The sequence below is a fragment of the Ornithorhynchus anatinus genome, chromosome 21 (genome assembly GCF_004115215.2).
Source record: "Ornithorhynchus anatinus isolate Pmale09 chromosome 21, mOrnAna1.pri.v4, whole genome shotgun sequence".
In the NCBI taxonomy this organism is placed as follows: Eukaryota; Metazoa; Chordata; class Mammalia; order Monotremata; family Ornithorhynchidae; genus Ornithorhynchus; species Ornithorhynchus anatinus.
In genome coordinates, this window is record NC_041748.1 from 24130068 (window position 1) to 24142148 (window position 12081).

At 65.3% G+C, this 12081-nt stretch overlaps 1 protein-coding gene across 2 annotated transcripts in view; it reads left to right on the plus strand.

Moving 5' to 3' along the window:
* Positions 1 to 11782, plus strand: part of ZDHHC8 (zinc finger DHHC-type palmitoyltransferase 8) — a 30506-nt gene extending 18724 nt beyond the window's left edge. The window contains exons 4-10 of one of the 2 annotated variants that reach the window (XM_039915058.1): positions 187 to 359; positions 831 to 933; positions 1226 to 1459; positions 1790 to 1907; positions 3616 to 3725; positions 3899 to 4944; positions 10072 to 11782. In XM_039915058.1, coding sequence (XP_039770992.1) covers positions 187 to 359; positions 831 to 933; positions 1226 to 1459; positions 1790 to 1907; positions 3616 to 3725; positions 3899 to 4944; positions 10072 to 10300 — 2013 coding nt within the window. In that variant the 3' untranslated portion in view covers positions 10301 to 11782. Of the gene's footprint in view, positions 1 to 186; positions 360 to 830; positions 934 to 1225; positions 1460 to 1789; positions 1908 to 3615; positions 3726 to 3898; positions 4945 to 6432; positions 7565 to 10071 lie in introns of those variants that run through there. The other variant, XM_029049170.1, reaches the window with a different exon arrangement.
* Positions 11783 to 12081: the final 299 nt, after the last annotated feature.

Below are 12081 nucleotides of genomic sequence, written 5' to 3' on the forward strand. Positions count from 1 at the left end.
CTCCCACTTATTTCTTCTTTCCCCTTCTTTTCTTCCTCCTCCTTCTCTCTCCCCCTTCTTTCTATCTCTCCCTTCTTTCTTTGTGCCCCTTCTTTCTTCTCTTTCCCCTTCTCTTCCTCCTCTTTCTCTCCCCGCCTCCCACTTCTTGCTCTGCCCCTCACTCTCCTGCTCACCTTCTTTCTCAAGGACTTCGACCACCACTGCCCGTGGGTGAACAACTGCATCGGCCGTAGGAATTACCGCTACTTCTTCCTGTTCCTGCTGTCCCTCAGCCTCCACATGGTCGACGTCTTTGCCTTCGGCCTGTTCCACGTCCTCCACCACCTGGGGAAACTGGGAGCCGTGCACGCCACCATCACGTATCCTTCCTGGTGGGAGCACCCCAGCCTGCCCCTCTCCCCCACCCCCGCTGTTCTCCTGCCCCCTACTTGATGCCTTCCCAACCACAGTGTTTAGTGCAGATTGCCGGGGCTCTGAAGGACTGAAGGAGCCCCTGTCTTGAGTCCTGTATTTATAGTCCAGGCATCTCCACCTCCAGACACCCCAGAACCAGCCGTCCCGCGTCCACCGGTACCCACAGGTCTGACCAGAGGCAGCCCGTGGCCAGACAGTACAGGATCGGCCGTCCCCAGCGGACCGACCGGGAAGCCAGGCACCGTCCGTCTGGGGCTGGGCAGGGCGGGGACGATGCCCGTGCCTCTCCTTCCAGGCTGCTGTGGTGAAGAGAGAGGCTAGAGTCTGGGGATCCTGGGCTGGTGACCCTGGCCAGGCCCACCCTTCTTGCCATTCCCAACCCTTCCTCTTCTGATCGCCTTGACTCCACCCTATAGGATGGGTGTCATGTGCGTGGCCAGTCTCTTCTTCATCCCCGTCATCGGCCTCACCGGCTTCCACATTGTGCTCGTGGCCCGGGGCCGGACTACCAACGAACAGGTAGAGCTCCCGGACCCAGACCCCCACCTCCGACTCTGAACCGCCGCCCCCAACCCCCGGACCTCTGACCCCGAACCCCGAGGTGGTCCAGGGGAGAAAGGAGGGGTGGGGACGGAGGGCTGCAGGGATCCAGACCTGAGGGGTGGGGGTCCCACGGTGGGAGGGGGCTGCGGGTGGGAGTGGGGCAGTCAGGCTGGTTCTGGGGCCGCTCACCGGTGGTGTTGATGTGTCCAGGCGACCGGAAATACCGGCGGGCGTTAACTCTTTCCCCTCACATCGTTTGTGCGTTCAGGTGACGGGGAAGTTCCGTGGGGGCGTTAACCCCTTCACACGAGGCTGCTGCGGGAACGTGGAGCGAGTGCTGTGCAGCCCCCTGGGTCCCCGCTACGTGGCCGAGCCGTCGCCGCTGAGGCAGCAGCTGGCGGCCAGCCTGGGGCCCCCCTTCTTCCGCCCCGAGCCCCTGGAGCGGACGACCGTCGGGAAGAGGACCGACAACGGAGTCGAGGCCCAGATGAGCCGCAGCAAGGTGAGAGACCCAGGCCGGACCCGGGCCAGACCGGGCGGGCAGGGGAGGCTACACCTCGGCCCCGCTCGGGCCTGCCACCTGCCCAGCGGCGACGGGACTCCGGATCACGCTGGCCGCCGGCTCGGCCGAGGGATCGCTCGTGCACACCCCCGCTACACGCACACAAGCCTATGCGTGTGTGCGCACGTGTGCGGGCCTGCATGTACACACACGAGGCCGCACTTACACGTGCACACACAGACCGGCGGCCGTTCCCTCGCCGGTCCAGCGTGGGTGGACCGTGGGGCCAGACGCAGGGGTGAGCGACTGTCCGCGCCGCGCTTCTTTCAGTCCAGGACCAGCTTGGATGGGCTGGACGATGAGGGCCTGGACCTGCAGCCCCCACTGCCCCCCAAGGGAGACCCCCGCCAGTACAGCGAGCTCATCACCCAGCTGGGGAGCAGTGATGGTAAGCTCGGCCCTCCCCGCTGCCCCCGCTCCACTGGGGGAGAGGCAGGGATGGAGAAGGTAGATTCAGGGGTGTGGGATGGTCATTGCTGGGTCACAGGAGGGAGAGTCAGGGATGGAGGGGGAGAGCCAGGGATGTGGGATGGTCCGTACTAGGACATTAGGGAGAGTCAGGGATGGAGAGGGGAGCTGCAGGACGTGTGATGTCCATCCTTAACCACGAGGGTTGGTGCTCTAATCCCAGCCCAGCCTCTAGTCTCCTTTGTGAACTTGGGCAAGTCACTTCACATCTCTGTGCCTCAGTTCCCTCATCTGTAAAATGGGAATTAAGACCTTGAACCCCACTAGACTGTGAGCCCGTTGTGGGCAGGGATTGTCTCTCTTTATTGCTGTATTGTACTTTCAAAGCGCTTAGGACAGTGCTCTGCACACAGTAAGCGCTCAGTAAATACATTTGAATGAATGAATGAACCAGTGAAGGTGAGACAGGAGCTGTGTCCAACGGGATTTGCTTGAATCCACCCCAGAGCTTAGTACGGAGCCCGGCACACAGTAAGCAGCAAGAGAAGCAGCTTGGAGAAGCAGCGTGGCGCAGTGGAAAGAGCACGGGCTTTGGAGTCAGGGCTCATGAGTTCGAATCCCAGCTCTGCCACTTGTCAGCTGTGTGACTGTGGGCAAGTCACTTAACTTCTCTGTGCCTCAGTTCCCTCATCTGTAAAATGGGGATTAAGACTGTGAGCCCCACGTGGGACAACCTGATTCCCCTGTGTTTACCCCAGCGCTTAGAACAGTGCTCTGCACATAGTAAGCGCTTAACAAATACCAACATTATTATTATTATTAAGCGCTGAACAAATACCACAGTCATTATTCTTATTATTCAGTGTACCTTGATCTATCTCACCACCACCCCCTGGCCCACAACCTGCCCACGTCTCCAACAGACCTTCACTCTCTCTACCTTCAAAGCCTTATTGAAAGCACGTCTCCTCCAACAGGCCTTCCCCGACTAGGCCCTCATTTCCTCTTCTCCCAGTCCCTCCGCGTCACCCCTGCGCTTTGATTTTTCCCCCTTTATTCTCCCCTCCCTCAGCCCCACAGCACTTTGTGTGCCTATCCATAATTGCTTTTTATTAATGTCCGTAACCCCCTCTGCACTGTTAAGCTTACTGTGTTCAGGGGATACGCCTACCGACTCTGTGATATTGCACTCTCCCAAGTGCTCCGTACAGTGCTCTTCACCCAGTAAGAGCTCTGTAAACAGGATTGATCGAATGACTGGTGTCCAGGAGGGCAACCAGCACCCGGGCCCTCCCAGCTTCCCCATACCAGTGCTGGGGCCGAAGTCCTGGGCCGGGTGGACCGGGGCTTATGCCCCAAGCGTACGTTTTCGAGCAGGGGGATTCCCGGTGGGTTTGTCTGGGGACGCAGGATGGCCTAGTGGATGGAGCCCAGGCTTGAGTGTCACTTGTGTGCGGTGTGACCTCGGGCAAGTCACTTCACTACTTCTCTGGGCCTCAGTTCCCTCATCTGAAAATGGAGATGGAGTCTCTGAGCCCCACGTGGGACAGGAATCGTGTCCAACCCGATAACCGTGTATCTACCGCAGCGCTTAGGACGGTGCCTGGAACTTAGTAAGCGCTCAACAAGTACCATCATCACTGTTAGGGTTATCATAATGCTATTATTATTACTGCTGTTGTTTACAGAGAGCTGTCTGCACCCCCAGCTGACCAGCCCCCCAACACCGGCCATGTACAAGCATCGCCCAGGTTTCGGGAATCCCTCTCTGGTCCATTACCACGCCGCAGGGGACCAGGTGGGTCTCTGCCCTGGGGGTTGATCTGCCTGGCCTACCTGCCCGCCTTGCAGCTAGGGATCCCGTTCCGTCCCCCGGCCCCACGAGCCCCCCACCCCCCGCCCCTCCCCGCCCCACGTTAGCCCGCGCCTGGGCCAGTCCGCCCTCCAGCCTCCCACCTCCTCCCTCCGCAGGTGACGGTGCAGGAGACGGCGCTGGGCGGACCCTGCGGGAGAAGCTTTGACTCTCAGTCGGAGCTGAGCCTGGACCTCCCTGACTACCGGCCCCGCGGGCCGCCGGGCCCCGGGCCCTCCCCGCCGCACGCCGGCTCCTTCGCCGGCAACTCGCGCTCCCTGAGCCTCAAGTCGGCTGGCCGCCGGGGCGGGGACCACCTGGGTCCGCCGCTCGCCCCGGCGCCCCCGTCGGACGGGGCACCCGCCACCCCGGCCCACCACGGCTTCGCCCCCGCCCCGCTGACCAGCCGCGGCGGCAGCCTCTCCTACGACAGCCTCCTGAACCCCGCCTCGCCGGCGGGCCGCGTGGGTTGCGGGATCGGGCCGGGCCACCGCTCGCCCTACCCGACTGCCAAGGCCTGCCGCCTGGGCGGCGCGGGCGAGCTGCGGCGGACCTTCAGCCCCGTGCCCTCCCGCCCCGCCTCGGCCGCGGCCGCGCCCCCCCGTGAGCCCTCGCCCGTGCGCTATGACAACCTGTCCCAGACCATCATGGCCTCCATCCAGGAGCGCAAGGACCGCGAGGAGCGGGAGAGGCTGCTGCGCTCGCACACCGACTCCCTGTTCAGCGAACCGGGTGCGTTCGACGCGCCGGCTCCGTACGGCCTGCGGCCCCTCTCGCCCCCGCTCTCCGCTGTCCCCCCGCCCCCCGAGCCCCCCCGCGGCCGTGCCCTGCGCCCCGCCACGTCCCGCGACAGCTTGCTGGCGGCCGCCGGCTTCGCCGCCCGGTGCCCCCTGCCCCCAGCCTCGCTGGCCCCGCTCTCGGGCCCGGGCACCCGGACCCTGCGGACCTCCACCCCGACCCTGCAGGCCGAGCTGGCGGCCGGACTGGTCCGCGCTCACCCGGCCCTTCAGGGCCGCCTGAGGAACGGCGGTTGCCCGGCGCCCGGGCCCCCGATCCCGCCGTCCCCGCCCGGCGGGCCCCGCTCCCCGGCCTTCGGGCCCGCCCAGGCCGTCTCCTTTGTCAGCACCGTGGACGCCGCCGAGCCCCAGCCCCTCGGGGCCCAGAGGTAAGGGTGGTGGCCGCCGCCTCTGCCGGGGCGCTGGGAAGGGGTAAGCGGGCTTTCTCGGGGGACCCCCGGGGAATGGATCCCCCCCCACCAGGCACTGACCCCGGTTCAGAGTGCCGTCCACCGCCACCTCAACGCCTCCCTCCTTGGGCTCTCCTCCCCCACCCTTCTGGGCCTCCTCTTTCTTCTTGTCCATCCTTGGATGCCCCCTCCTCCCCGCCGTGAACTGGGGCCCCCCTCCCCTCTCGTCCCTCCGGCACGCCTCCCTCCCTCCTCCCCCATCCCCAGGGTCTCCCCTGCCCCTACTCTTCATACCCTAGATCCTCCCCACCCCTTCCTCCTCATCCCCGGGACCTCCCCTTCCCTTCTGGTGTCCCCCCAGCCCCCTCCTCCTGCAGCACAGGGATTGGACTCGAGGGGCTCGGGGCGCACCTCGACCCTCAGCCCCTCCCCTGGGGGATCTGAGAAACGCAGTGGCGGGCAGCCGCTCTTGCATGGCAGGGCGGCTCCTCTGGTTGCGGAAGGTCTGAGACATACGGTAGCGGGCAGCTGGCCTTGCATGGCAGGGCATCTCCGCTGGCTGCGGAAGGTCTGAGAGATACGGTAGCGGGCAGCGGGCCTTGCATGGGAGGGCGGCTCCCTTGGTTGCAGGCGGTCCGAGAGATGCGGTAGCGGGCAGCCGGCCTCGCACGGTAGGGCTGCTCCCGTGTCCGTGGACGGTCCGGGATCTACGGTGGCGAGCGGCGGATCTTGCATGGCGGGGCGGCTCCCCCGGTTGCCGATGGTCTGAGAAGTACGGTAGCGAGCGGCGGGCCTCGCATGGCAGGGTGGCTCCGCTGGTCTTGAACGGTCTGAGAAATACGGTAGCTGGCAGCCCCTCCCTCGGCTCCACCCCACCGCGGGGGAACGGTGGCTCTCCGGGGGTGGCCGGAGGGGATCTGGGGTTTCGGGGGCAGACCCCGGATCGCTCCTACTTCACGGCAGCGGGGATGGGGAGAGGGGATGTTGGGTCCCCTTCACCCCCGATGCTTTAGGTGAGCGGCAGCGCCTCTCCGACCCCGATACGTGTCCGGTTCTTCTCTCCGTCCCGTGTTGTGTCTGCGTTTGGAGACGGGGGCTGTGGGCGGGGGCCCTGGTGGGGAGAGGGATGGCGGGGCGGAGGGGGTGGGCCTCGGAACTAGGCCCCGCCTAGGTGTCGGGGTAGGGGAGGCAGGGAGACAGAGAGAGAGAGAGAGAAAGCGAGCGGCACCGGCCAGCGCCGGGCGGCCTTGACGTTTAAAACGGGGACAGGCCTGGGTCACCGTGCGTGGCCCGTGGCCCCGAACTGTCCGTTCACGTGCATCCGTGTGCGTGTGCGTGCGTGCGTGCGTCCTCGTATCTGTCTGTGCGCATGTGTGTTCACGTGCGTATGTACTCGATACTTGCGCGTGTCCGTGTGTGCATGTGCATGCGTGCGTGTATCCGTGTGTGTGTTTGTTTCCGATGCAGGGACGGCCTGCCGCCGAAGACGGCCCTCGGTAAAATAAACGGCCAGCCGAAGGGCATTGCCCGGCTGGGGTCAGCGTCCAGCGCCCCCGGGCCGCCGGCCAGCCCGGCCAGGCCCTCCAGCGTCAAGAAGGTGTCCGGAGTGGGCGGGACCACGTACGAAATCTCCGTGTGAAGAGCCGCCCGGGCCCCAAGTGGAGGCTGCGCGCGCTGCGAAGACTCAGAGCACCAGGGGCGGGGGTCTCTCCGCCCCGTCTCCAACCCGTTTCCCCCCCGACCCCACCAACCCCCACCCATGCCGCATCCCAGCCCGAAGGGCCGAGTCGGGGGCTACAGACGCACGCGGGGCGGGGGCGGGGTCTGCCCGTCGAGGAGGTGACGGACCTAGAGAGACAGAGGGTTGGGGAGACCCATCGTCTCCTGGCCTCCCAGCGCGTAGCGCAGAGTGAGGCTTCCGTTAATTCCGTAACTGTTGTAATCGGGAGACGCAGAGGGGCCGAGAGTTGCACAGAGATCGGGAGACTGTCTTGTAGCCTCCCCAGAGCTTAGCACAGAGTAAGTGCCTATAAATACTTCCTAACTGTCATACTGAGACACGGGGATCCAGGCTAGGGGAGACCGGGGGTCAGAGAGGCCTGCGGACCCACAGAGAGCACCGGAGGGAGGCGGAGCAGACCGGGCGCCCCGTCCGCCACCGCCATCGTGGCCTCGGACCCTACGCTGCCCCCCCTCCCCCAGCGTTCGGGGCCAACAGTGGCCCCCGCGGTGTCGAGGGGGGGGGGGGGGGTCTCCGCTCGCACCTCCTCCCACGTCGGGGAATCCGTGTGTCCGTCCGTCCGTCCGTCCATCCGTCTCTGTGCGTGTGTCGTGGCATTTCCCCACGCGCTCCATTTGAGGCAGCGGTGTGATAGGGTCTCTGATCCCCCCAGATGGAAGGGGAGGTCCCGTTTCTAAGCTGGAGGGGCGAATTTAGACCCCACCAGTTCCCCCCCCCCCCCGGATATCCGATGATCGCTTGGACAGTTTAAAGGTTGGTTTAAAGGAAGGGCTGGAGTGGAGGGACACAGGACGGGAATGGTTTCTGCACTGAACTGCCAATATTCACCCCACCCCACCCCACCCCGCCCTCCTTCCCTCTCCCCTTCTCCACTTTTACTTTTCTCCTCTCCCATTCCCCTTGCCTGCTCTTCCTCTCTCTGTCCCCTTCCTTATCTCCTCCCTCCTTTCCTCATTTCCCCCTCCTCCTCCTCTTTAACCCTCTCTCATCTTCCCTTTTCCCTCCCCCGTCTCTCCTCCTCCCGCCCCACTGTAGCGCCGCTTCCACGCAGACCCATGGCTAGGTCAGGTGGACGTTGACTGACGGTGTCCGTTTCCCGGCTGCCGTTCGCGCGAACCCCCCACCACTGTTGTGGAGTGGGTAGTTGTTATCGGCCGGAGAGGAGTAGGGGATGGAGACTCGCCGGGTTCCTCAGGCCACCCCTGGAAATGAGCTCCCAACCCGGAACCTCAGAACCGCTGAGAGGGGAGGCGGTGAGGGCCGCGCAGGCGGGCAGTTTCTTGGGGCTGGGGGGAGGGGGTGTTCCCGAGCAGGACCTGTTTTTGCCGCTACCAAAGCCCTCCCCCAGATTGTCCCACTCTATACGCCCCCTGCCAGCCCCAAACCTGAGGAACCTGAGGACCCCGGGACATTTGGGAGGTCAAAATTGAGTCGGCCTGACATCCCTGACCAGGTGAGGGGAGACAGGGGGCCGAGCTCCGTGAAAAGTATACAGCAGGTCGCTCTGGGCCGGGGGTGGAGGGGAAGATGGGGTAGAAACCACTCGCCGGAAGCTACCCGGAAATCCCCAGCCCGAAACTGCGTTATCAGGAACGGCTTGAACTCCCAACTGCACGAGGTTTCCATTTTATTTTTCTGTTCTCTTTGTATAGTTTTAGAAGGAAGGCGTAACACCTTCCTTTTCAAGTTAACTGGTGGGACGTTTAGATCTTTTTTCTTTGGGAACCGGAGAGCCTGGCTCAGCCCCACTCAATGCCCTCCTGGTAACCCACTCTCATGGTCAGGGATGGATCGTCCAACACCCCATGACCGTCCCCCAGTGACTCGTATGGACCATCCAGGGCCCCTGGCTCTCCCCCAGTGACGCACACAGACGATCCGACACCCCTGATTCTCTCTTCTCCAATCCTGATTCTCCCCCAGTAAGCCAGCACGAACCAGACCAACATCCTGACTCTCCCCTCTGCATCTCTTACTCTCCTCCAGTGACCCAGCATGGACCATTCCACACCCCTGGCTCTCCCTCCTCGCTCCCTGACTCTCCCCACTCCGTCCCTGACTCTCCCCTCTCCATCTCTGATTCTCCCCCTCAGTGACCCTGCCCAGACCATCCTGCCACGTCCTCTCCCCTCTCCGTCCCGGACTCTCCGCTCTCCTTCCCAGACTCTCCCCCGGTGACCTGACACGGACCGTCCCGAGCTCCTGACTGTCCCTTCTCCGCTCTGACTCCCCCCTTCCCAGTGACCCCGCGTGGATGCCCACCCGTGGATCGGTCTCAACCCTTCTGACAACTCACCCTGAGCGGCGGCGCCCCCCGGGTCAGACCCTCCCCGGCCCAGGACCCCATCTCGGGCTTCGGGCTCCGCGGGCCAGGAGGAACGAGTGGTGGTTCGGTTCTCGCTGTCTCGTGCCGTGGGGACGGTCTACCCCGGGCCGAGCCCCAGACCGCGCCCTTCCGCCGTCGAGCGTGGCTCCCGGACGTCTCGGACTTACGGGGGACCGGATCCCTGTGAGGGAACCTCTCTGGCGCCGAGGCTTCCGCTGCCCCCCACGTTTGTCGGAGCGGGACGCGGCAGGGCTCGGGGGCCCGGGCTGGGCAGAGAGAACCGGTGTCGGCGAGTCGCGTTGTCTCGTTCTGGGAACATCTCGGGCCCCGGCCGCCGCCGTGACCCCAGCCCCCGGGGCTTGCCGGCTTCTCCCTCTGCCCGGCAGGGGACCTCGCCCACCGGGCCTGGAGGTGGCTCCCAGGTGGCCCTGTGCGCTTGGCAACGGGGAGAGGTGTGAAAACCGGCACCCGCCCCCGTCTCCGCCGCCGCCGTGTGCTTCGGGTTATTTTTATAAGTTTTATTAAAAAAACATGCAGAAAAAGCCCTCCCCCACCCCCTGCTCTCCTTTCCTGGCCTCTTGGAGCCATGTGCGCTGGGGTTCGGCCGGGAGGATGGGGAAGCTGGGGGGCTCTCGGTGCTTGTCGGACAGGAGCGGTGGGAGCGTGGGGGTGGCCCCCCTCCTGGCTTACGAGCCCAGGGTTGCTGTTCATTCCCTTTCCCCCGCCTGCGGCTCCCCCGGCCCGGGCGCTGTGCATTCGGTGGGGGTGACCGGAGGAGGGCTCAGGTCCTCCCCCAACCCCTGGGTCCTCAGTCGCTCCTGCCCCGAGTGGAGGGTGGAGGGCCCCCCCGCCTGTCAACTGAAGGTCAGGGGTGGGGGAGAGGGTGCCTCCAGGGGAGAGGTGAGGCCGGGAGGCGGGGGGGGCGGGTGGAGGTCCAGATATATCCCGGGACGGGGAGGGGTGGTCGGTCCCCGGGGGCGTCCCAGGTTGACTTTCTTCTTCTCCTCCGTTTGTTTCTCTTCTGCCGACCGTTGCCCAGGGGGCGGACGGGCGCCTGCAGCCGAGGATGTGGCGTCGGCGGTCCGGTGGGCGCCCGGCCCCCCGGAGTCCCCCTGTGCCGCTCCCACCCCGACGGCGCCGCCCGCCTGACGGCCTCCGGCCCCTGCCCGCCGGTGGCGGCACCCCAGCTGGCCGCGGTGTGCCGCCTGCACTCGGTCGCCTCCAGCCTCTTCCCGAGCCTCTCGTGGTCAGACCGGGACTCCAAGTGACCGTGGCTCGCCAGGGGCCGGCACGTCCATTCCGAAGGCGAGGACCCAGCCCGGGCCTGGCGGTCCGGCCCGGCTCCGGCCCCGGCCGCCCGGCGTCTCGGGACGCCCCCGACACCCCCTAGGGAGGGCCCGGCAGGAGGTCCCTCAGAGCAGCCCGGCGCTCCCTCCCCTGACCGCCCTCTGGCAGGCCGGGGGAGGGCGTGTGGGTTGGGCCACGCGACGGCTGCCGCGACCCCACCCACCCGCCCAGGACAGGGCGTAGGTCACAGGTGAGAGCCCACGGGTCGGGGCCGGCCGCTCGGTCCCGGCGCCCAGGGCCGTCAGTGGAGCGTGTCCCCCTTCCCGATGGAGAGGCCCGGCCCAGGGCCCGGACTTGGGTCGGGGACCTGCGGCCGGGGGCTGGATTGTCTGGGGCGGGTAGCCGACCTGCGTTGTCTCTCCCCTCCGACCCCGAAAGCGCAGCCAGGGGGTTCACCCTCACGGTGAAGGATGGACTCTCCGACTCCCCTGCTTCACCCTCCATCCTGCCCCTCCCCACTCCATCCTGTCCCTTCCCCGCTTCATCCTGCCTCTGTCCGCCCCCTCATCCCGCCTCTCTTCTCCCCGCCTCCATGCTGCCTTCCCCTGCTCCATCCTGCTTCTCTCCCCATCTCCATCCTGTCTCTCTCCCCGGAACTCCGTCGCTGCCTAGCCAAGCAGGAGAGATGGTACACGGAACACCGGAGGGCCCCTTCCCGCTCGTGTGCTCTCAGATCGAAGAGTCCCGAGATCCCTTGGGATCTTCCCAGGTCACATTCCCCCTTCTCCCCCTGCCAACCGCTGCCCACCCCAGCGGGGTGGAGGCGAGGGGAAGAGACAGGCGACAAATGCCAACGGGACCGGACTTTGCGGATCTCCAGTGGGGCCCGTGAGACTCCTTGCACTGCCTTTGGCCCCGAGCAGTCCCTCTCCGGCCCGGTCTGACGGGGGGTCGGGGTGGGGGGTAGGGAGCTGGCCGAGCTCAGCGGCCCACCGGGTCCTGCACCGTGGGGTGCCGCCCGCCCCTTCTGATCATCTCCCCTTGTCGTGTTTCCCACCCCCTTCCCTGCAGGATGGGTCGCCGCCCCCCCCCCCCCGCCCCCGCATGGCCCCTCGGTGCCCTGTCTCCCTGGCAGGGGTCTCCGAGGCAGCGGGGGCCTTAGGCGGGGGGCAGAGGCCAGGTCGCGATTGAGCGTGCAGGAGAGGGGGCTGCGCCCGCAACTTGCATGAGTTTATTTAACTGTAAAGAGATTTAAAAAAGAAAAGCCAAATCTATTTATTTTCACTTGTATTGAAGCAGAGCGGCCCCTATTTCAAAGACCAAGTCCTTTGAGAAAATATATCCCGGTTGCTGTTGGAACGCCCCCCTCTCCTTTTTTTTTTAAACAAACGATTATATTGTTCTATAAGCGTATTTTTCTAAGGCCTTCCCCCTCCCCCTCCCAATAAATTTCTGGTGTTTTACCTCCATGGCTCCCTTTGCCCTCCCTCCAGGTGGGGCTCATCCACGGTGGGATGGGGGAGGACAGAGTGCACAAGCTGGTGGGAAGGGGGGCCGGTGGTGGGGGCCGGGCAGGGGGGAGTGAGTATTTAAGTCCCTTCAGTCTGGCCAGGCCAGACCTCCAGCCCCATAAAGGCCTCGAATGCTGCAGGGGCTGCAGGTCGGGCCCGTGGGGTTGGGGGTGGGGGGTTTGGGCAGAGGGTCCTGCTGCCTGCAGGGTTTGGGGGATTGCGGGGGCGGGGGGGGTCAGAGAGATGTGGGA